The 24,354-nt window shown below is 27.5% G+C and overlaps 6 protein-coding genes across 6 annotated transcripts; 4 read left to right on the forward strand and 2 right to left on the reverse strand.

The window, feature by feature from the left end:
• Positions 1–476: 476 nt before the first annotated feature.
• On the reverse strand, positions 477–6,870 carry LOC107068538 (protein lin-54 homolog). Its single transcript, XM_089173682.1, is given in 14 exon segments — positions 477–1,905; positions 2,053–2,249; positions 2,371–2,614; positions 3,013–3,221; positions 3,316–3,375; positions 3,377–3,553; positions 3,637–3,774; positions 3,869–3,985; positions 4,086–4,145; positions 4,147–4,305; positions 4,390–4,626; positions 4,720–5,037; positions 5,125–5,522; positions 6,428–6,870. Coding segments are annotated over 13 exon segments (2,598 nt in total). The 5' UTR covers positions 5,512–5,522; positions 6,428–6,870; the 3' UTR covers positions 477–1,610.
• A 745-nt stretch (positions 6,871–7,615) lies between these two features.
• CSN4 (COP9 signalosome subunit 4) lies at positions 7,616–9,877 on the forward strand. The gene is made up of 8 exons (XM_015324025.2): positions 7,616–7,793; positions 7,876–7,976; positions 8,107–8,225; positions 8,301–8,437; positions 8,545–8,659; positions 8,749–8,938; positions 9,014–9,391; positions 9,472–9,877. The coding sequence occupies exons 1-8, from the start codon at positions 7,651–7,653 to the stop codon at positions 9,603–9,605; spliced, it is 1,317 nt and encodes a 438-aa protein (XP_015179511.1). The 5' UTR covers positions 7,616–7,650; the 3' UTR covers positions 9,606–9,877.
• Positions 9,878–11,074: 1,197 nt separating this feature from the next.
• LOC107068034 (voltage-dependent anion-selective channel) lies at positions 11,075–14,116 on the reverse strand. The gene is made up of 6 exons (XM_015324038.2): positions 13,964–14,116; positions 12,790–13,123; positions 12,556–12,677; positions 11,995–12,103; positions 11,701–11,909; positions 11,075–11,633 (listed from the first exon to the last, which is right to left on the reverse strand). Exons 2-6 carry the CDS (start codon positions 13,107–13,109, stop codon positions 11,542–11,544), a joined length of 852 nt encoding a protein of 283 aa, XP_015179524.1. The 5' UTR covers positions 13,110–13,123; positions 13,964–14,116; the 3' UTR covers positions 11,075–11,541.
• Positions 14,117–15,927: 1,811 nt separating this feature from the next.
• LOC107068017 (SET and MYND domain containing, arthropod-specific, member 3) lies at positions 15,928–18,637 on the forward strand. Its single transcript, XM_089173721.1, has 9 exons — positions 15,928–16,035; positions 16,249–16,301; positions 16,400–16,627; positions 16,717–16,959; positions 17,050–17,217; positions 17,430–17,656; positions 17,768–17,978; positions 18,068–18,213; positions 18,299–18,637. Exons 1-9 carry the CDS (start codon positions 16,021–16,023, stop codon positions 18,529–18,531), a joined length of 1,524 nt encoding a protein of 507 aa, XP_089029847.1. The 5' UTR covers positions 15,928–16,020; the 3' UTR covers positions 18,532–18,637.
• A 110-nt stretch (positions 18,638–18,747) lies between these two features.
• On the forward strand, positions 18,748–21,407 carry LOC107065738 (SET domain-containing protein SmydA-8). Its single transcript, XM_015319697.2, is given in 8 exon segments — positions 18,748–19,036; positions 19,092–19,287; positions 19,357–19,584; positions 19,677–19,967; positions 20,055–20,342; positions 20,440–20,561; positions 20,563–20,648; positions 21,022–21,407. Coding segments are annotated over 8 exon segments (1,590 nt in total). The 5' UTR covers positions 18,748–18,950; the 3' UTR covers positions 21,315–21,407.
• A 350-nt stretch (positions 21,408–21,757) lies between these two features.
• On the forward strand, positions 21,758–24,348 carry LOC107065744 (erlin-1). Its single transcript, XM_015319710.2, has 5 exons — positions 21,758–22,069; positions 22,211–22,332; positions 22,413–22,602; positions 22,690–22,948; positions 23,023–24,348. The coding sequence occupies exons 2-5, from the start codon at positions 22,231–22,233 to the stop codon at positions 23,435–23,437; spliced, it is 966 nt and encodes a 321-aa protein (XP_015175196.1). The 5' UTR covers positions 21,758–22,069; positions 22,211–22,230; the 3' UTR covers positions 23,438–24,348.
• The last annotated feature ends 6 nt before the right edge of the window (positions 24,349–24,354 follow it).

The following is a 24,354-nucleotide window of genomic DNA, read 5'->3' on the forward strand; positions in this document are numbered from 1 at the left end:
TTAAGTAAAATTATATTTCCTAACAATAAAATATCTCGTACTAAAATTTATATATTATATAATCCTAAAATAGGTTTCTGTGTAAAAGAATTTTGAAGTTTTGCATTATACATAAATATTAATTATTTGAAATTTACAGCGGAAGTAGGTATGAATATTCCTATGACTCACTATATATACATATTTATATGTATAAACTCTTTTTTTATTTTTTTAAATCTGTACATTACGATTTTAATATGTTGTTATTATGATTGTAGCAGTAATCTGTTTTGTATGTAGAATTAAGTAATTATTATTATCATTACTATTACTATTATTATATACGTGTAAACTTTTGTTTTTTCTTCCGATTTATTATTAGTATTAATGTTATTATTATTATTATTAATTAAATAGATAATTAATAACATTGTTAGCATATTTAGCATTATTAGCATTAATTTAATTATAGTAATTGACATCATTGAACGTAATTAGAAATAAGCATCATTTATTTTTCTACAAGGCAAAAATTTATATCAATATAACAACATTTTATTTTATGAAAAATTGCATAGTAACTAATTAATTATCAATAATCAACAAGAAAACGAAATAAAACATACATTAAATGATTATAACTTCAACTTATGTTAGATATTTTTTAAAGCCACATATGTATATTTTAAATTACCCAGAATTAATAGATTCTATAAGTACATACATACATTATAAATGATTAAAAGGAATTTGTTAATTGTTTATTTCTGATAAGAAAACAAAAGAAAATAAGAAATTAAGAATACAATTGAACACATGTGAGCCCGCTAATATTTGAATTTCTTGTGGTCATATTTTGAAATGTTACATTTATCAATAATGATTTTATAAAAATTCAAGAATCAATATTATTTTAACTATAATATGGATGATAATACTCCGTAATACAGTGTCTTTAAATAATGTGTTCCATCAAGATTTATCAAGTGAAAATATAAGAAGAAATTTATTTAATGATAATCATTTTTACTACCTAATTAAAGTTGGAATTGATATTCCTAGCAATTATTATACATGCTTAATGATTTATACAATTAAAAACTAAGAAACCTTTTTAATATTATTATATCTGCACGTAGCAATATTTCATAATGAACATATTGCTATATCCGTATATGCAGAAAAATAACATGCATATGTATACATATATATATATACTATTGAAAACAAAAATTTACTGTTTTAATTACAATAAAGACAAATTTCTCTCCTGTAGAATTTAAAATAATAAAACCCCACTCTTTTCATACCCGCAGACAAACAGTACCACAAAATTTCTTAATGTTCTTGTAACTTATTTCTTTAAAATAAATATTAATTTTTTTGTATACCATTATATATATATAATCAGTCCTAATATATGTTATTTCCAAATGCTCAATTCAGTTATACTAATTAGATCAAATTTTCTAGAAATTTAGCGTTAGACGAAAAAAATCATGATTTAGCTTTGTAAATAAAATTCTCTTCATTGTGATGTATTATGCGTTCGCACTCTTTGGTATGTATGTAACATTTTCATTGCGAATTTCACGATTTTATTTTAATAATATATATTCAAAATATACTTAAAATAAACGACAATTTAATGTATTCTTAATTGTACAATTTTTGCGGACGTTTGTAATAATTATAATAATAGTAATCATGAAAAAAAATTTCTTTTTAACTGCACCTGCTAGTGTAGCTTCTGCTTTATGCGCAGATTCTATGATTTCTTTGAGACATCGTCCAAATTCTTCAATTATGAGTCTTTGTGATGTTTCATCATCAAACATATCACGCTCGGCTTCATAAGCTTGTGCCAATAAACATTGACAAGTCATGTCTACTACTTTATCAGTTAAAAAGTTAAATGGTTGCCTAGAAAATATAAATAAGAAATATATATATATTTTATTAATTATATCAATGAAACAACCAAGAATATATAATTAAGTTTTTCATATACATTATTTACTAGGATTATATAGAATTAATAATTAGTTTATCATCTTTAAAATGGCATACCTTGCACCAGTATTTGAAACAGCAGGCGGTCTAAAAGCCATTTCGGATAATTGCAGTTTGGCTTTATTTAACGTTAGCTGTGCTGTCCTTACTTCAGCAGCATCTGCCAAATCTTTCAGAGATTTTTTTTCTAAAGTAGGTTCTTCTATATTTCGACATCCGATACATTTACAATTTGCAGAACACGGAATTTTAGCCTAAAATTCATACAATTTCTCTCTCAATATTTCATTTTAATTTAACAAAACTAATTCGTTAAATTAAACAAATACTTAATACATATGTTTAGTTGATGTAGTTAATAATTATTTATAATACCTCATAACATTCACAATAATTTTTTAAACATCCGCTTCGTTTACAATTACATCCTTTGTTATGTCTACGTATATCATCACCAGTTTCACGACCTTTCCCAATTTTTGGACGAAAAGCATTTGGATTACGTTCCAAACAAGATTTAATAGCTCTTTGTCTTTCTACTTCATTGCCAAGATTGTTCGAGCAATTATTACAATTGCACATATGACAAAATTCTCCATTTGCAAAGCAATCACAATATCTGTGTGCAATTATATCCATGCTTTAAATGTGATATCAATTTTATACGAATATATTTAGAATAAATTAACTACGAATATATTAAATGTTTGTACTCCTAGAAATAAATCTTAAAATACTTATGTTCTTTAACATGAAAATAAATAGCTTCGACTGAAATATACGTTTCTGAATTATAAACAGTTTCATTAGACTGTCATTTTTATAATGCAATAGTAACCAACAAACAGTTATTCATTGCCTACTATTATTGGATTTGAACACAATTCTGAAGTATATATATATATATTCAATATGAAAAGAAAAGCTATTATACTTAATATTAATTAGATTTATTTATACTACTTATACTTATATTTATAGATACTATTTATATTTAGATTTGTCTAAATTACTTACAATTTAAGGCATTGCGATTTAGTACAATTACACGGTTTCCTCGGTCTAATACCATTTGGTTCAACATTTGAATATGATCTTTGAGATGATTTACCGTCAGATATAGTTACTGCTGTTAAATTATTAGGTATATTTTGCAAATTTTGTGTATTTCCTAATAAGTTGGGAGTTGATTGCTGAGATTTTATTTTTCCATCGTCTGTATGCTGCTGTTCCAATGAAACTTAATATAAGTAATACTTTTCTTGTTTTAAATTAAATATAATGTTTTAAATATATTTTATATAGAAATAAATTATATACCTGCTGTATATATTGTGCTGGCAGAACAACAATATTACTAACATTGGCATTAGCCGAAAGGAACAGCTTGACCAGATGCAAGTTGACTTAAAGCAGATGCTGGTATAGCAACAGCATTTTTAGATTGATTTCCTACTGTTGCAGCAGCAGGGATTAACAATCTCTGACCACTTCCAGTTATTGTAGTCTTTGGTGCTACTGTTCTTAATGATTGATTACCAGTGTTCAAAGGAACAACCTGTAATTAAATTTAAATGTTAATTGATTTAATTAAAATGATGATAAAAATCATGTCATATTTTTTGGTATATATTTTTATACCTTTACTATTTGTTGTTGTCCACCTAATTTTTGACTTACTCCTACAGTTTGCAAAGTCGTTTGTGGTTTTGATTTGCCTACGGTAACGACATTGGTAGTACCAGATGAAGGAGTACTCACTAATCTAACATATTGCACCTGTAATATGTATGTAATAATATTAATATTATCTAAATGTGTATATATAATTAATTATATTAAAAATCATATATAACATAGTAAATAATTTTACCTGTCTTCCTGGCATTTGAATTTGATGTACTTGATTGGAACCACTTACGATATTTTGATTTGCAGGAATTCGAATAACTTGTCCACTTCCTAATACCGTTCCAGGCTTTAAAGAACTCTAAAATAGTCATATGTCACATGAAAGTAATCAAAATTTTTATTTAATTATTAATTTATTCTATATATTAATGGAAACAAATTAATCTATAGATAATTACCTGTCTAATAATCACTTTTTGTGGACTTGTCTGCATATTCGTTTTGCTTGATGAAGAAAATTACTGATTGTTGATTAGGAATTGTTGATGCTTTAACTTGAGAATTAATTATTGGCGCTGGTAATATTTTAGTTGGTGATTTAACTGCACTGCTGGGAACTATTGTCATTTTCGATGGTTGAGTTGTCGAAGATTGAAGTAATTTGTTGACAATAATGCCCTTTAAGTAATATGAATGGTTATATAAGAATTGAATAATAATTTAATATTTTTAAAACATGAAGAAAACAAAAATAATATGTACCTGTTTCTGTGGAGTTGACGGTAATATATGTTGAACTTTGTTCGTAGTAATTAATCCTAAATGTTGTGCTTGTGCCAAGGTTATAGTTTTAGTTGGGCTCGTCATATTCTGATTACTTACATTACTACTTAAAAACTTGATTGTTTGAGCTGGTTGGATTTCATTCTGTGAACTTGTTATAAGAACTTGTTGTCCTGGTTGTGTTTGATTTCCAGTTAATATCATTTTAGTATAAACCTATGAAAGAATACACTTTGTCATAAATATATATTAAATTAGAGATTTACTATTAAAATATAAAATAAACAAAATATATAAAACTTGTCTTACATTCCGATTTTGTTGATTACTTTGTACTGAACGTTTGGCTGTTTGCACTGTTTTTACATTTTGTAAATTGCTTAGTGTAATACTTCCTGCATGGCTAGTTGCCATGAGAGGTTTATTTGCCTGTGTTGATCTTAATTGCAGAACACTACCATCTGCAGGTTTGGCTGTTATGAGAGTTTGAGCTATCGATTGTAATTGTCCAGTAGATGCTGATGCCGGATGAGAAATTTTTAAAATTTGACTGGTACCTTGTCCACTTGCCGGAGATACTATCATGATTGATTGACTTTGAGTTGCTGCGCAAAGATTTTGTTTAACCTACGAACATTGTTTTACAATATAAATAAATTAATTTTTCCGATTAATCTTTTCAGATGATAAAAACGATTTAAAATATACAAATACCTGCACTGCAGATACAGGAATCCTTTGTAACGACGGTTTAGTTTGAAATAAAATATTTTGATTATTTTGACTTGCACTAGTGAAAACTATTTCTTCTGCTTGAATTTGTTCTGAAACGTCAGACATTTCCACATCAGGTACAATATTTTCAGACTCAATATTTTGCTCTATCATTACTTGTTCTTCGTCAGTAGCCATAACTTCTTCCGCATCCATGCAATCCAATTCAGCTTGAATATTCGCAAATGCTTCAAAATCATTTGACGAATACTGTTCATTGCTGTGCGAAAGAGTTAGAGCACTAAGATCTCCATCGCCTAATGTACGGGAATCAAGAGCTAGCGGTTCAACTAGGGCCCTTGCATTATGTCCTTTATTTAAAGACATGACGATATTACCTATTAAAAATGAGATATAATATTATAATAATTACTTATTCAGTATATATATAATTATTTATCTATTTCATATTCTAAGGTATCGATAATTTAAATTGAATAGTAAAAAATTGTAGATTAAGTCTCTGTCAACTCAATTAATATTGAACTTTTGTACGGCCAATTTGTATGCACGTATTAAATAATAAAATAATGAGATATATAGAGACTGTGCATGAATATTTTCCATTGAAATTGATTATTCTAATAATGCATTAATGTTATTTGTTAGCGTATTAGAAAATATCAACAATTAATGTATCAGTGTCGACACAGACTTCTGTAAACACTACCTGAATATATGCAAGTTAGAGGTATATATAATAATAACAAATATAAATAATATACTACTAATAAAATATATTAATATAAAGGAATTAATCTAAAAAGATAACTGAATAGAAAATCACTTAACAATATGTTCAGTAGTAAGACCATTAAATAAGAATTTAAAAATTCAAAAATTCAAATCTTAAAGAAACATGTAAACACAATTGTTGAATTGTTGATTCACACATATTAAATACATACTAATGTTGGCAATAATGCAGGTGACAGAGCAACTCTAGATTCTTAATTATTAGAACAATCAAATTTGAATGATGATGGAAAATTCGAAGAATGAACCACTCAGGAACATTAGCGCCATTTATTGCTAGAACGCGCCATTTTCCATAAAACGAACTGGTACACGTATTTAATGAATTTTAATGCATTTATGTTAATTAAATGAAAATATTATGTTCAACGTAAAGCATTTTAAGTATTAATCCGTTAAATTAAACAAGAATCTATGTAAACATAAGCTTTATATCGAATAAAATAAAACTTAACCTAAAACTTATTAATTCGTATCAGGTACGTACAGTGCTGGGTGGGGGCGTGCCACGAAAGTCACATTATTTATGATAAAATTGTTATACATATAGCAAACATGTCACGGTAAACATTACAATGTCATTTAAATGCTCTCAGAAAGAAATTTCACGATTTATCGTACATACCTACGCGTTCCCTTGATATCTCGAATTTGTTCAAAATCACGCGCCCACCATTGCTATCCCACAGTGCACTACGCACCGCTGTGTACAAACAGACTTAAAGGTCGTTTAAAGCTAAAACATTAAATTACCGATTAAATAAACGTTTCACGATAAACACAAAATAAATTCTCTTTGCGATTAAGGTAGGGAGAATCGATATTCCGTTTAACAGCTAAATTGACCAACAATGTAAAGGGATATTTTCGCGCACTTTGTAGATTTCGATTTCGCCATTTTTCTCGTTCCGCGGCTAAAAACACGTCAACTTGTGAGGCGCCCCCTTGAACCAATAAAAAAGAAAGTTATCTAAAAAATGTTCATTTCGAAGGCGCTAAAAGAAATAAAATATATGAAATCGAATCATTCTAATTATAATTTTTTTCGAAGATTTTTCTAATATATATTTTAGATTTTTTCCGTTTAATATCTTATCTAATCTGTATAAAATAAATATAGAAAATGAATGTATAATCCATGAACTCGTGAAGAAAAAATAGTTGTTTTGAGACCTTTATTTTCTATTACATATTAAAATCTACTACTTTCTGAAAAAATATATTAATCATATGTAATATATATGAACAATTAAATATATTTTGTAATATATAAATACTTAATTGAATTTTCTGTTGTTTCATAAGTTTTCATAACGATGATATATTGTTTAAATATTTGATATTAAATGTTTAACGATTATTCCTTCTTTGGCGGGAAAGTAATCATACGATTGGTCAAATTATACGATATTATTATTTGATTGGTTAAAATATATTCGATATAATATTCTCTTCACAATATATCCAAATTGGAGAATGTATCATTTTAATGATAAAAAATAATTTAATTTAAATAATACTAAATTATTAATTAATTAAATTTATTTTTACAAAATGTGATAATATTATTAGTCAATACAGTGATTAAATATATATATTAAGCTTGTATGTATGCATTTGTATGTATTTTTCTAGTATAGAAAATTCTAACAACGCCACCAAACGACATTATAAAATTATTTTGCAGAATAGAAGTTGGTCAATTTAGATATGATGAATATTGGTATTTGTTCAGAAATAAAATATAGTTCGTGGCCTATGTTCGTCGAAAAGATGGTGACGATAGCCGTTGTACGTCAACAACTCGCAAATTTGATACATTCTGGCGGTTCTCACAAGGATCAAGCCGAAAAGTATGTACAATTAAATAAATCTTATTTATATTATTATTAATTGACGAATAAAGATATATGAATTTTTTTCTTTTATTTGTAGATATCGTTCAATTTTAGAATTGATACTAACATCGGCTAACTCAAACCAAATACAAGGAAACGGCGAGCTTGTCGATGCTTTAAAAATTTTCATCGAATCAAGTATGTTATTATTACTATTATCATAATCATCATCATCATTATTATTATCATCAATATTTTCTAATTGACACGTTTATTTATTTTTTAGATACAAATATAAAAAGTAATAACGTAAGTTTGTTTGTTTCAGTTGTTAATGAAAATGTAAGTTTAGTAATATCAAGACAAGTTTTATCAGATGTTAGTAGTAAATTACAAAGTCTACCTGATGAAATTTCGAAGGCTGTTTCACATTATACTTTAGATAAGGTATTTGAATATTTATGAATTAGAATAAAATACTTCCATCAAATTAGAAAGATATTTGAATAGATGTTTATGTAGGTTCAACCTCGTGTTATATCTTTCGAAGAACAGGTAGCTAATATAAGGCAACACTTAGCTGATATTTATGAACGTAATCAAAATTGGCGAGAAGCAGCTAATGTCTTAGTTGGAATCCCACTTGAGACGGGGCAAAAGTAATTATTTTCAATATCAAATTTTATATACATTAATAATAGTAATCTACTAATAATTTCTTAAACAATTTTAATATAATAAATAATACGATATCAATATCTTACAGACAATATACCGTTGATTACAAACTCGAAACTTATCTTAAGATTGCACGATTGTATCTAGAAGATGATGACCCAGTACAAGCTGAAGCGTTCATTAATAGAGCGTCTCTCTTGCAGGTAATTATTCCTTTAATATATTTTATTCGTAATAGTATTAATTCTCTATAATGTTTCAATTATTATCTTTTTCTTTCGTTATATTATAGGCAGAATCTAAAAATGAACAATTACAGATCTATTATAAAGTTTGTTATGCGAGAGTATTAGATTACAGAAGAAAATTTATAGAAGCTGCACAGAGGTATAACGAATTGTCGTACAGATCTATCATACACGAAGATGAACGAATGACTGCTCTTAGAAATGCGTTAATTTGTACAGTACTTGCTTCTGCAGGTAATTATATATTTTTATGTTCTTTTTTTGTCTATAAAATATCGTTATAACAAATTAGAAATTAATATTTAATAGGACAGCAAAGAAGTCGTATGTTAGCGACATTATTCAAAGATGAACGTTGTCAACAACTTCCTGCATATTCGATCCTGGAAAAGATGTATTTGGATCGTATAATCCGTCGTTCCGAACTTCAAGAATTTGAAGCTCTTCTACAACCGCATCAAAAAGCTTGTACTATCGATGGGTTGGGATCTACTATACTTGATAGAGCTGTTATCGAACATAATTTATTATCCGCTAGTAAATTATATAACAATATTACCTTTGAAGAATTAGGCGCTTTGCTGGAAATTCCACCAACAAAAGCTGAAAAAATTGCTAGTCAAATGATTACTGAAAGCAGAATGAATGGTTATATAGATCAGATAGACTCCATTGTTCATTTTGAAAGTAAGTATAATCATAATTAAGTATATGTTTTGCAAACGAAAAATTTCTTTTTTATTCTAATATAATTCTTGTTTTTTCAGCACGCGAAACATTACCTACTTGGGATAAACAAATACAGTCATTGTGTTATCAAGTTAATCAAATAATAGAAAAGATCGCACAAACTGAACCAGAATGGATTGCAAAAGCGATGGAAGATCAATTAGTTCACTAATATCAGTCTTCGCTTAATAATGAAAAGAATTCACACATTATAGGTAATCTACTTTTTTGTTTAATTCTTCATCAAACATTGAATTACTCATCATTGTTTTATGGTCAAACATAAAGATTTGTTATGCTAGGAAAACTTACACTTTAGTATATATAAAATCTCAGTTGTATTATTATTATTATTATTATTATTATTATTATTATTATATAGCGATACAATTTTTTCAAAACTTAAAAACTTGTAAGCACCATATAAAAATACTAGAAAACTTTGATGTGTCTAATTTATAGATTACCCAATTTTCCGTCTTTGCATTCAAGAAAAAGATTGAGCAAATTTATAAAATAAAAAAAAACTGGTAGTACATACTGATTTATAAATATAGTAAAGAAAAAAAAAACAAAAATTAAATATATTTTCTGTACAGATTACATTATCCCTTTCTATCAACAACTAATGTTATTAATATTAAAGAAATAGAAAAGATATTTATATTATTTATATAATTTTTTTAATGTTTTTTATTACTCATAATAATGAAATTAATACTACAAAACCTTAACATGTTACTTTCAAAACTTATTTATATTTTCTATATAAAATAAAACCGTGGAATAATAACTACAAAATTGTATTGGTGATATAATCAAAACTTGGAAAACGTAAGCTGTATTTAGTATAAGGATCGCAATTATATATTGCAATTTTTGTTATATGTTTTCATTGCACATATATATATATGCATATACATATATATGTATCATGAAGAAGCGATTCAAAGTCTTAGTCTAGTCTAGTCTAGTGAAAAATGAAAGAATGTTAAACAAAAGTAAACTTTTGTTAATTATAAAGTCAATTTATTAATCAAAATTATATTTCATAATTTGTTTAATAAATTAGACAAAAAAATGGCAGTCATTTATCAAGAATTGGAAAATATACCTACCCTAGTAGTATATGCAGTGATATCCCAGCAATAATGAGAATAAATAGTAATACATATACATACATATATATATATGCATATATTTATTTTTTCTGCTTTTTTTTTATTTTAATAGCTTGATGTAGATAATAAAAATTTAATTATTAAAGAAAGATATTGTCTTTGCAATTTACTAGAGCTAGACAACGACTTAATCTCACTATTTACACCATACGTATAATTGTATATATGAGAATATTGTATACCACATGCATCTACCTTTATAATATTGCATATTATACTAGGAACAAAATTTTTATATTAATAAAAAATATTACTTATATGCAAAATATTTAGTTGTCAATAAAATGTATTATTGTTCAGTTTGTGAATGAATTCTTACATAAATACATCAGTGAGAAATAGCTAAATTTTGTTTTGTGAATAATTCAACAAAGTGAACGTACTGCAATTATACTATTGCAATTTTTTTGTATAGCACATAATGGCAGTTAAATTTAATATTAATTTTATGTGAATGTAATCTGTTTTTTCTATATGTATTTTATCTCTTTTTTTTAATATTTTTTTTGTACAACATTGTGTAACAAATATTTTATATTTTGTGTTACAGGATTCAACTGCTCAGACAAATTAACAATAAATTATTATACATATCTAGAATATTATCGAAGTACAGAAGGAATAATCATACCACACTAATTTCTTTTTTTGTTTTTACCTGTGTTATAGAAGATACTTTTCTCTTGAACAATTCAATGTATTTTATCCATGATCGTGATACTATATAGTTTAGTCCCTGTAACTGCTTAAAAGTGATGCATGATATTTTTTTTCGTGTGGCATCTATTTAAGGATAAACCTATCTACATATTATAGGTAATATTTTTATTTGAAGCATGTATTGTGTTGCAGTTTTTATGACATCAAAGTCATGAAAGTAATAACTGTTTGAAACGTCTTTTTTTTTCTCTGTTAAAGGTTTTATATTTAAGCCTCGAGATTTAATGCGAAACCAATTTTGTGACCACCGGAACTAAAGTTCTTTCCATCAATGTTGGATGACAAAGTCAAAGTTACACCTGTAAAATGAATTAATGAAAATACACAGTGACAAAAAATCATACATCCTATAACGCGTGTACTTACCTTCACGAAGTTTCTGTTGATATCCCAACCCTATCTGAAGTTGAGAATTAACTTTAGCCCTAACACTCGCATCATTATCAAGATTATATTTGGTACCAATTCCAAATTGTGTAACATTGTTACTGGAATTCCAAGCCAAATTAATGGCACCTTCTAAATCAGGTTTAACTTTATGATAAATGGAGGCCCCAAATTCACGACCATTGTCCCTATATTTAGATATTATAAAAACATAAATATTATTTTTCATGAATAAAAATTACTAATATCAATTTTAAAAAATTTAATACTTACACACAAGTGTGGAAACCAAAATCAGAGGCAGTAAATCCAAGAGCAAAATTGTTCTTTGTTAGCTTGCTTCTCTGCGAGTCGAAAGAAGCTTGATAGCCAGCAAGCCATCCTGAAAGCAAGAAAAAATAATAAATTAGAAGTTACGTTAAAATCTTTTGTACCTACTCTATTACCATCTTACATGTTTCCCCGGAATATCTTGAAAATCACAAAGACGAATCAAGGAAAGGATTAGAAAGGAGCGAGTATGGAATGGATCTAAACAATAAAATGTTAACCAGTTTCAGGAAAGTATAATTTGAAAAAAGAATTCCGCGAAATAGGAATAATAACATAACAATAAAAGAATATCACACTATGCACTATTATCCAAATTGCAAAGATTTTTTGTTCAAACATGAGAAACACAAGTTCGTGGTAAATTTTATGGGTCTAACATAAGAAACATGAAATAAAATAACATCAACTTTGACATATAGCTCCATGTGTTAAATCATAATGCAAAGGATTAATTAGTAATAAAAATCGGGCACATATTTATAAAAAAATATTAATAATTACCTTGATATCCTACAACTGCAGATGCATTAATAAGTGGACCAGTAGTAAGACTTAAATCGAGGTCAGCAGTTGCCGATACATTTTCATGTTTGTAAGTAGTCTTCAATTGTCCAGTCTTAGTTCTATAACGAAAAACAGTTCGTTTAAGAAAAAGCTTATTTTTAGCTAAATTTAATTTTAATTTTATTTGTTTAGTGAATTTTATTTCAACAATTGTAAAGTAAGATCTCGTACCCAGTCTGAGGTGAGAAAGTACAACTATAACCAATGCTAAGTCCACTAAGTAATTTATCCGCAATAGTTATATCAGTTGCAAGAGTGTTATCCGTATTCCATTTCTCACTGAACGTCAAACCGTATTCCTTAATTTTATACTTGGTTTCCAAAGTAGCGAATACTTTTCCAGTATCTTGATTGGATACTCCACCACTGGAGAACTCAACTCCAGAATCAGTCTTGGTTTTGACGTCTAATTTTAAGAGGCCAAAATGATAACCATTGGAAAAAACGTCACGTGCACTTTTGCCAAGATCTTTGTACGTCGGGGGAGCCATATTTGTTGAAGTTTCTAAAAAATTAATATTATTATGTTATATATTCTGTATTTTTTATCATTTAGATATAAACAAATAAGTGTTTGAAATTTATATTGCAATTTTGTAAATTATTACACACATTATATATTATATTTAATCTTATGTTAATGACAATAAATTTATCATTATATATATGCACACATACTTATATACTTACATAAATATATAAAATATTTTAATTATATAATAGTTAAAAGTGATTTGAATACAAGTAAAAGTACTCAAATATAAAGTATTAATTATAGAAATTAAATATAAAAAAGGTTTAGACTTTAAATAGAAAAAAAAGTAGAAAGTGAGAAATTATTTCAAGAAACAAAAAAAAACAGATTTTTAATCGAAAAACTATTAAAGAAAATATCAGCAATAATTTAATTTTTGTAAATACAAATATATATTACGTTATTAGGTATTGGTTATGCGAACGGTGGTTCATGGCGTTACGCGAAAATGGAATGATATTGACCTGTTTCAGATATTACATAAGGAGCAAAAAAACAAGATTTTTTCTTACATCCAAATAAGACAAATTTATTCCGAGTTTAATAAGAAAAATTACTTATAAATCGTAGACAAATAAATCATTAAATTCAATTATCATAGGATAAAAAAGTAATTTTGAAAGATAAGAGACATTCAAAGGTAAAGAGATCGTTGAATTTACGTGAACGACATTGTTCGAACTAATCAAAGCCGGTAGTTACAATTTATTATATATCAATTTAGTCGTGCCTGTGATATTAATAAGTTTGTCAATGATACGACTAATAATTCTTATTAATAATAATTCTTATTGATTCATTTTTACTTACATTTTTATGTTAGGAGATTAAGAGAGTATAGGAAATGATGTGACTTCAGACAAGAATTGCGTTACGCGAGACAGTCTACCGCTGATACTGAGGGGAGATACAGGCTTATGACCGTTTGCGCATGCGCAGAGCTATACCTTAAATTTACAAATATTTTTTGTCGCTATTTTTATGCACTCAGTTAGTCTCACACAGAGACAATGATTGACTAACTTTAATTATTCTTATTTCCATTATCCTATCGATTATTATATTTACATTTATTAACTTAAAATTTAATTTTTTAACAATTTAATTTTTGCATCGATCATCCTCCAGACTATTACGTAACCTTAAAGAAGGAATCTTCTTCCCCCTCTCTTCAACACCGCATAGGCGTGGATTTTGCACGTATCTGTTTTATCTGTACACCGTTTATTGAACTTTTTTATAAAGGATTTTGTATTACAATTTAATTCTTCTTCTTTTTCGTTAAATATATACAATATGGCGTCTATTTGGTAATAGACAGATATTACAATCGATTATTTGAAAGATTTCAAATTTTAATCTCCAACTAACTTTTTGACTCTTTATTTATTTGACTCTTTTTTTATTTGTTTTTCTTTTTTTTTTAACATATACAATGTAGCATCCATCGATTTGATAATTGATAAATAGGTATTACAATCGAGTACTTGGAAGATATGAAATTCGAATTTTCAATAAATTTCTTGAACTTTATTTAAATTTTTTTTTTTTTTAATATTTTAGAATAAAGTTATACTTGGAGAGGTAAAAAAACAATTATAATGCGCCCTTGAAAATCTCGTATCTCTTATGAAATCGTATATTATTCGTATTATGTAGTTTACTTACAAAGATCTTCATAGTCTGTTGCGCATAGTAGTATCGTAAAGTGTATTACGTGCCAATAAATTATTTATCCTAACACCGATAAATATTATCAAAAATGAAACATTTGTTAGATACCTTTAGCAATTAGGTATCATACCTTTTAATGATTATATTTCTAAAAAGTGTTTTTTTATAAGAAAAGAAAGGGTTCCGGTATTCATTTCTTATCAAGCTTTTTATAGAAAATTATATTCAAATATTATTTAAATGAAATTTAATGCAACTTTTTCTACTCCATGGAGCTCATAAACATTAAATATAATTTATTTTTTTTTATTTATTTATTTTTTTTTAATATTTCTTAGTCGTTTTGGAAATATTAAAAATATCGTAAAAAAGATCGCCGAAACGTTGTTCCAATGAGTTACATTATAATATAAAGCATAGCTTCTAAAGCGGATTATATACTTAGATTTTATAATTATATACTTATCGCTTATAATTATATAACTTATTATTTATAATTATATATTACACTTATAATATTTTCTATTTCATTGTTAAATTAACGTATAACGATAAAACTCAAACGCGTTTATTGAACCTTATGGTACGTGCTGGTGCACGCGACATTGAATGTCTGCTATATAAGTAAAATTAGATTGAAAATAAAATTAAAACATAACACGTACCGCAATATATTTAAGCCCTTGATAGAACAATACTAATAATTATTGTCGTTTAATAATAGACGATAAATTATTTATAGCTGTTGTTTCGTTTTGTATTATCTTGCTTAAGTTTTTTCAAATCTTATTTCATGTATTTCTTCTATTTTTTTAATGTTTTTTTTTTTTAATTTTAAATATGACAAATGTTGATATTAGTTTAATAATTAAATAATATTAGTTAAGAGACTTTGTGTATAGATCAAGTGACGAATCTAAAAATACATCTACTGCTGGTCCACGTTGAAACTATGCAAAACGTACTTCTAGCATACATCTGTTATACTCAAGTCGATGATAGAACTTGGTGGTACGTTCTAGATTATACTATTGGCAAGATTAGCCAGTTAGTATTTTTGTTAAAACCTATATGTATATAAGGAACTGAAAGTATTTTGTTTTTAGTCGTCCGAAAGTATTCAACAAAGCCGTTTGCTACAAGTTGTGCAAAAAGAAATTAAATAAAAATTTAACAATTATCGAAGATAAATCATGTCAGAACAAAAAGTATGTGTTTGTTTCTTCTTTTTACATAAATAATATATCTTTTTGTGGTTCGTTTTAATTATTAATTGAAAGTGAATAGTTTCGAAAGTTCATACAAGTGAAATTATGAAGAGTGTTCATGTTTCCTGTGTTATTATTTTTAATAATAATTTAATTACGTGCATATTTGTCAAGTCGAAATATTGAAATTTATTATAATTTATATTTGTTTAGGAATCCGCTCAAACGAAGGCTTATAACATTCGTCAGAATGATCAAGTGGGAAGGTAAGATCGATTAAAATTTATTTAATTATTTTAATTAATATGTATAGAAAAAAAAACAGATAAAGGGATAAAAAAATTGGATTTTTGATGTTGTACAGGTATATGGTTGCAAGTAGAGAGTTAAAACCAGGTGAAGAAATTTTAACCGAGATGCCATTTGTTGTTGGACCAAAAGCTTTCACTTATCCCTTGTGTCTTTCTTGTTATGCACCATGGCCATCCAGTCTTGAAGAAAAACCACTTTGTTCAAAATGCAGTTGGCCGGTTTGTGGCCCGGAATGTGAAAATCAACCACAACATAAAGACTACGAGTGTCAGGTAATGATTTACTTATTCATTTAATATTATGAATCCGTAATAAAAATATATTGTGTCATATATGTATTTATTTAATTATTATGATTGTAGGTGTTCGTAGAAGCAAAGAAAAATTTAACATAGTCGCAGCTTTGGAACAAAATAACGAAAATGGAATTCCCCAATTGGAATGTATCACACCACTTAGATTATTATTGGAATCATTAAAAAATCCCGAAAGATGGGAAAAGGAAGTGAAAAATATGGAGGCTCATAATAAAATGAGAATTCAAAAACCACATTGGAAATCGGATCACGTTAACGTCGTTGAATATATAAGGAAACAACTTAAATTGGATAAGTATGATGAAGAATTAAACAATGACATTTAATTTATTTACAATTAATTCATCGATTAATGTTTATGTCAACGATCTATTATTAATTCCAGATTTTCCGAAGAAGAAATACAAACGGCTTGTGGTATCTTGGAAATTAATACTTTTGAAATAAGAACGTCCAGAGGATTCACTGCTAGAGCACTTTATCCAACAGTTGCAATGATGAATCATTCTTGTGTTTCAAACACATGTCATAGTGTATCCTCCTCGGATTACAGGTAAGCATTTCATTTTTTTTTAATTATATTTATTATTGTCAATCTTTTTTTTTTTTTTTACTTACTTTGGCCGACAAGAATCGTAACGTATATATTTTAAGTGTACACATTGGGAATAATCAAGATATAACAGCTATGGTGTTAGATACCACACCGGTTAGATACCATAACCGGTAATTAAGTCTGCTGCTTCTTTTTTTATTCATTTTCAGGGTATTCTTACGCACTACTACCATGGTACCCGAGGGCGGTGAACTTTACGGAAGTTACACGCATTCTCTTTTACCAACAATGCTTAGAAGGGAACACCTTCTCGAAGGGAAACACTTTGCGTGTGCTTGCCCACGTTGTTCCGATCCAACCGAGCTGGGAACTCACATGTCTTCGTTGAAATGTAATAAATGTGATAATGGGATTGTTTTACCGTTGGATTCTTTAGGTACTTCAAAATAATTATCGTTATTGTAGAAGAGAGTTAATTTATCCATAATTTTCCTATACATATACATATATCAATTAAATATATTATCATTATATTTACATTTAACAGATGAGGACAGTGTATGGAAATGTACTCATTGCGAGTTCTCAACCCCTGGCAAAGCAGTTAAAAAAGTCTTCCAAATAATTTCTGCCGAAGTTGAAGCTGTCGAAAGCATAAGTGGAGCTGATGGGGCTGATGCCATTCAAGAGAGAGAAACTGTTATTAAAAAATATCATTCGGTTTTACATCCACGACATGCTTTTCTTACAATGTTGAGGTGAACATACAGAATGAAAAAATAATTCTTAAGTAGACGACAAATTCTTATAAGATAAAGTTGATCAAGCAAATTATTATATATTTCAGGCATTCGTTGACTCAAATGTATGGACGAGTCGATGAATATTTATTGGATGATTTACCAATTGTAGTGTTGGAACACAAAGTTGACATGTGTAAATTATTACTTCAAGTACTGAACGTCATAGAACCTGGTTATTCGCGAATAAGAGGTAAACAACTGTATATAAGTGTATATATATATATATACAAAAAATCTTATTAATAAATGAATCGAATCGTGAATTTATTATCTAGGGATGACATTGTACGAATTACACGCACCTCTCCTCTTCTTGGCAAAGGATCAATGGAATGCCGGTACTATCGATCAAGCTGGATTAAAATCAAAAATGATAGAGGCTTTGGTAATATTGAAGGAAGCTGCAACAATTTTAACTTTAGAACCTCCAGATACACCAGAAGGTCAAATAGGAATTGTTGCTAAACAATCATTAGAACAACTCGAACAATCTATTCAAGAATTATAGTTAATTTGTAGAATTAATTAATATATAATATTATTTATGAATTTATGTATTGTATTGTATAATTTTTCTTTACTTATATATAATAAAATATTTTAATGAAACCAAATTCCTTGATTTACGATAATTTGTATATATATATATATATATTTGTTTTTTTATTTTTTTATTGTACACCCCCGCAATGCAAAAGATGCATGTGTGCAATTTCGTTTCTAATTTTGTTCTCGTATCATGTGCCCTCTAACAGCGACAGATCGGCTTCTAAGAATACTGTAGTGTATCGTGCGAAAGTGCAGCTTCCTACATTTCGATGTTAGTTCATTGCACGTGAAAATCTGTCTATTATTTAACGAGAACGTTCGATATGATACAATAAAAATTAAAAAATTTGACAATTAATTAAAAAATTGAACAAGAACATGTCGAAAGAAATGAATAAGAACAAATCATCCTCTATTTTGAAACCACAAACTTACAAGCTTGCGCATTCGGAAAAATTCGGAAGGTACAATTTGTCTACGTATGATTCATACATTATATTTTTCTTTTTTAATTTTTAGATATTTAATAGCTGGGAAAAATTTAAAAGCTGGCGAAGTAATACTTCGAGAAAAACCAATTGCAGTTGGTCCTGGCGTATTCGACAAAGATTACTTTTGTTTTGCCTGTTTAAAATTATTGAATAAAATTAACAAGGAATTGCAATACGTTTGCACGAAATGTTCCATTGCTCCTTTATGTGGTCCATCTTGTGAGGTAACAATAATTTGTTTGTTTGTAAAAAAAATAGATTTTCCCTCTAAAAATGTTAACAATTGTTTGTAGAAAAATGCTAGTCATCATACACCCGACGAGTGTAAATTATTCAAGGACAACGAAAAGATATCGAAGGATAACGTGTACGATATCATAGGAATGTTATTAACTTTGAGATTATTTCTCTTAAAAGATCGAGATCCAGATCTATGGGAAAAAGTGAGTCGTATGGAATCACACATGGATCAAAGAAGAGGCACTCCCATTTGGAAGGATAGAGAACTTAACGTAATCAAAGTAAATTAAAAAACAAGAAAGAAAGAACTATGGATTGACAACTTGTAAACAAAAAAAAATATCATTACAAGTACAATTACGCTTACAATTAGATATTTCGTGATCTTCAACTGGTGACCAATGACGACGATACAACTACGACGTCGGATTTTTTACAACGGCTTTGTGGTATTCTCGATGTGAATACTTTTGAATTACGATCACCTGGTAGATTGGATGCTTTAGTTCTACGTGGTTTGTACTTGGAAGCCTCTCTTATCGCTCATGATTGTAGAGCTAATACTCACATAACTGTTGATGATAATTTCCAACTCACCGTTTACGCCAGTTTACCAATCAAAGAAAATGACGTCATTTATTTCAATTATACTTCATCACTTTTGGTTTGTTTGTTTTATAAACAGTTAGATCAAACATTAAGATATAGTTATTGAATATTATTTGCTTTTCTTTTTTATTTATTTATTTAGGGTTCAGCTGAAAGAAGAGAACATCTCAGAGAAGGGAAATATTTCGAATGTGAATGTACACTTTGTAAAGATCCGTATGAATTAGGTTCTTATTTAAGTAGCATTCGATGTCCACGTTGCAAAGACGGATACATTGGAGCAGAAAATCCTTTAAAAACTAAACCTTACGAACGTGACTGTAAATGGCGATGTAATAGATGCAGAAAAACGTACGGTGGTTATCTCATTAGAGCAACTTTGAACATAACTCGAACACTTATCCATGAATGCAATAAATCCGATGTCAAAGTTGGTATTGATTTTTATATGAACGTGTTCATGTAAATTCGATTACAAAATTTGTACTATTCAAGTTTCCTTTTATTATTTGATTTTTTAATCGCAGGAATTGGAATCGTTAATTAAAAAACTTACGCGATCTTTTCATCCTAATCATTATCTTCTATTGGCATTGAAACAAAAATTATTAACAATCTATAGAAAACAAGTAGCGTCATCGAATCCTAAAAAAAATTATTCAGAAAATGCTAAATTTATGTAAGGAAATTCTTGAAGTATTGGAATTGGTAGAACCTGGAATTTCTCGATTGAAAGGTAAGTAATTATGTAGTAATCGATTGGTAAAGGTACAATCGATGCTTATATTTAGTTAATTTAGTCATTGGGAAAAAGCTTTCTCACGCTTAAATTAAAATTAGAACCTGCTTATAGATAGTTTAGAATTTTTTGCCTTATTTTTATATGCTTATATGGTTGGTAGTTAGAAATTAGACAAAATATATATATGAATATATATATTGATAAATGATATAATATAACAATAATATATATTTTATAAATATATAAAATATATAAATAATATATCAGATAGATATACCATAGTTTAAAGGCCTTCTTTAAAAGTGTTTGGAAGCATTCATAAAAAATGAAGGTGCCTGAGTTTTTTCGTAAAGCATGAGTTTTTCAGGTATAATGTTATACGAAATGCACTTGCCTTTGGTATTATTGGCTAATCGTGCTTACGCAGCGCACGAAATTTCCCCCATGGAAATGTCTTCTCAGCTTCAAGAAGCTGGAATACTTCTCAGAAAAGCTTTGTCAATGCTTCTTTTGGAACCCGTTAATACACCCGAAGGACAATTAGCCAAACGTGCTCTACAAGAATTAAAAATGCTCAATCAAAATATAGCCGATGCTGAAATGCTACAACAATCACAGGAAAAATCTAATTCACGTTTACGTAAAGTAAAAAAGAAATAATTGATGGAAATTTTGATTGAAAATAATTGTTCAATCGTAATATATTTATATCGATTGTTGAGTTGTTAATAAAAATATTATGCTCTGTTATTCTATTCTCGCAAAACAAATTTAATTGTTTATATAAGAGTAATAATTAATTATTTAATTATAAATTCGTACTATTTCTTTTTAAAGTGATTTCAAAAATTAGGTGGTATAATCGTATCGATAGTACTTCAACTTATAATCGATACGTTTGGATTTTCCAAACAAATGCCTGTAGATATTAACTGAAATTGATATAATTATGAAATATATATAATATTATATTTTTATTTTGGCATTAATTTATATAAATATTTTAATTTTTTAAATGAGTTATATATATATTATTAAATTAATCGTAAAATTTAATAATAAATAAATAATAAATACCGAAGTATGAAGCGCCATGGCAGGCGGTTGAGGTCAAAATAGTGCATTTTGGGAATATGAATTTAGGAAAATTTATGACATTAAAGTAACAGTACAATCTCTATTGTTCGATAATAATATATATATTCATTGAAGCATATTATGTGATACTTAAGAAATATATATTAGTCATTTTGTATAATAAAAATTGTAGACATAACCTCATCTTATGACAAGTATTCTAATTTTGCGAGCATAAATAAAATACAAAACAAGCAAATAAATAGAAAAGGTTGTTATTTTTAGTCTACCAAATAACATGTTTTTTTCGTCTATTCAAAACACATAAATACTTTAGCGTAAGTATTAAATTTTGCTTCTATTATATTCTTATTATAGATATTACTTCTATTATATTCTATTTATATTTTGTTTCTAAATTGTGAAACCTTATAAGATTTTCTTTCTTAACTTTGAATAATAATTTTAATATATTATAGGTCATTATTAATCTAGCATTATGCTTACATACATTCAGATATGTCTCCTTGCTTGTTTAGCAATAATTTTAAATTTTTCTCTACATCGGATCGAGGAAGGACATGTTGGTGTTTATTTTAGAGTAAGTTGTATCTTATATTAAATTTTGCATCTCTATTAATATTGAGAAATGAATTAACTCATTTAATTGATTTGCTTTAGGGTGGTGCTTTATTGCCATATGTTAGTAATCCTGGATATCACATGATGATACCTGTATTAACGACGTATCGGTCTATTCAAGTTACATTACAAACGGATGAAGTTAAAAATGTACCTTGTGGTACCAGTGGCGGTGTAATGATCTATTTTGATCGCATAGAGGTTGTAAATATTTTAGATGCAAACAGCGGTAAGCATCTATACATATAATACTAGTAAAACTTAAATCATTTTAAAAACAATTTGTTTATGTATTTATTTCATTTTCTTGTTACAGTTTACACTATGGTCAGAAATTTTACTGCTGATTATGATCGTACTTTGATTTTTAACAAAGTACATCATGAATTGAATCAATTTTGTTCGGTACATACTTTACATGAAGTATATATTGATCTATTTGATCAAATAGATGAAAATTTAAAAACTGCCTTGCAAAAAGATCTCAATGATTTAGCACCAGGGCTTAACATTCAAGCAGTAAGAGTTACCAAACCAAAAATTCCTGAGACAATCAGGAAAAATTATGAATTAATGTAAGTACTTTATTTTATAAAAGATCTAAATGATAAGTGGAATCCAATACAATGATACGTATTTTTAAATTTAGGGAAGCAGAAAAAACAAAACTATTGATATCTACGCAACATCAAAAAGTTGTCGAAAAGGATGCTGAAACGGATAGAAAAAAGGCTGTAATAGAAGCTGAAAAGGAAGCACAAGTTGCAAAGATACAATACAATCAAAAAATTATGGAAAAGCAGTCGCTTCTACAAATTGCAGCTATTGAGGATGAAATGCACGTCTCTAGACAAAAGAGTCGTTCCGATGCGGAGTTTTATCAATTGAAATTGCAAGCGGAAGCTAACAAATTACTTCTATCTAAAGAATTTTTAGAATTAAAGAAGTATGAAGCTTTAACCCACAATACAAAAGTGTATTATGGACAAGATATTCCAAAAATGTTTATGTACGGTGGTTGCAATAATGATCAAGATTCGCGATTAAACATTAAAGAAACTTAGTCACAAATGTTATTAACTTAATTCCTTAATTAAGCATCATAGTAACTAATTGCGATGATAAATTAGATTAACACATTGCGTACGGGTCACAAGACATCTTGTTTTAATGTTTTTTTTATACACGTGCGTTGACTACTCAAGGAATTAAAATTAAATGAATGTTTCTTTTACGTTACCAAGGTAACGAAGCCTTGAATATTCTTATAACTAATTATTTGCGAAATAAATATATATCAAAATTCGGAAATAGTAGAAAATAATCAGTTAGTATTGCTATTATACAAGTAGCTATCATACTTTATAAAATGTTTCATTGATGTACTATAGATTGTTATTTAAAAGTCCTCGTATTAATGTGTGAGATTACAGTTTTTAATTATTTTATTTAATAGACCCTAATTCTAAAAAACTAGCAAAATGTCCCATAGAAATAAAGAAAATAAAAGTTAAAACGAATTGTTGTTTGATGATTTATCGAATACACCAAATAACAGTTCAAATGAAAATGAGATTATGTTACTGACAATAATAACGTTCTTTAATAAAGTTAAGTTATTAAACAAAGAAAAAGAATGAATATTAAAAAGTATATTTATGCATTGTACAAAGATTTTTTGTAGTGCGCAAAAATATGCGAGCCTTGGAAACGCGTTGAACGATCAAAGTGCCGAACGCAATGTGTTAAGAAGTATATTGTATCGAGATCAGAATAATGTGATTAATTTTGAAGTATCACAAGTACACATATAATATATAATATATTTTTTCTGAAATATTTTTATTTAACATATATATTTAACGATAAAAGTATTTGCACAAAAATGTATACTTTTTTTTATGTGTCATTAGATTTAATTGGCGATGCATAATGTTACCATATTTTTAAAAATAAATGAACATTGATAAATGTTGATTTT

Source organism: Polistes dominula, unplaced genomic scaffold, assembly GCF_049000335.1.
Source record: "Polistes dominula isolate Pdom_NZ unplaced genomic scaffold, Pdom_raw_medaka contig_33, whole genome shotgun sequence".
Taxonomy (NCBI): domain Eukaryota; kingdom Metazoa; phylum Arthropoda; class Insecta; order Hymenoptera; family Vespidae; genus Polistes; species Polistes dominula.

What these genes read in the sequence shown, in the direction of transcription:
- CSN4 (XM_015324025.2), top strand. Translation starts at nt 7,651, where the DNA reads ATGATGAATATTGGTATTTGTTCAGAAATAAAATATAGTTCGTGGCCT. An exon ending in CACAAGGATCAAGCCGAAAA is followed by an intron (nt 7,794 to 7,875) that starts GTATGTACAATT and finishes TTTTATTTGTAG; the next exon opens with ATATCGTTCAATTTTAGAAT. An exon ending in AAAAATTTTCATCGAATCAA is followed by an intron (nt 7,977 to 8,106) that starts GTATGTTATTAT and finishes TGTTTGTTTCAG; the next exon opens with TTGTTAATGAAAATGTAAGT.
- LOC107068034 (XM_015324038.2), bottom strand. Translation starts at nt 13,109, where the DNA reads ATGGCTCCCCCGACGTACAAAGATCTTGGCAAAAGTGCACGTGACGTT. An exon ending in TGCAGTTGTAGGATATCAAG is followed by an intron (nt 12,104 to 12,555) that starts GTAATTATTAAT and finishes TCTTGCTTTCAG; the next exon opens with GATGGCTTGCTGGCTATCAA. An exon ending in TTTGGTTTCCACACTTGTGT is followed by an intron (nt 11,910 to 11,994) that starts GTAAGTATTAAA and finishes ATCTAAATATAG; the next exon opens with GGACAATGGTCGTGAATTTG.
- LOC107068017 (XM_089173721.1), top strand. An exon ending in CAGAATGATCAAGTGGGAAG is followed by an intron (nt 16,302 to 16,399) that starts GTAAGATCGATT and finishes GATGTTGTACAG; the next exon opens with GTATATGGTTGCAAGTAGAG. An exon ending in GCTTTTCTTACAATGTTGAG is followed by an intron (nt 17,979 to 18,067) that starts GTGAACATACAG and finishes TATATATTTCAG; the next exon opens with GCATTCGTTGACTCAAATGT.
- LOC107065744 (XM_015319710.2), top strand. Translation starts at nt 22,231, where the DNA reads ATGCTTACATACATTCAGATATGTCTCCTTGCTTGTTTAGCAATAATT. An exon ending in ATGTTGGTGTTTATTTTAGA is followed by an intron (nt 22,333 to 22,412) that starts GTAAGTTGTATC and finishes GATTTGCTTTAG; the next exon opens with GGTGGTGCTTTATTGCCATA. An exon ending in TATTTTAGATGCAAACAGCG is followed by an intron (nt 22,603 to 22,689) that starts GTAAGCATCTAT and finishes TTCTTGTTACAG; the next exon opens with TTTACACTATGGTCAGAAAT.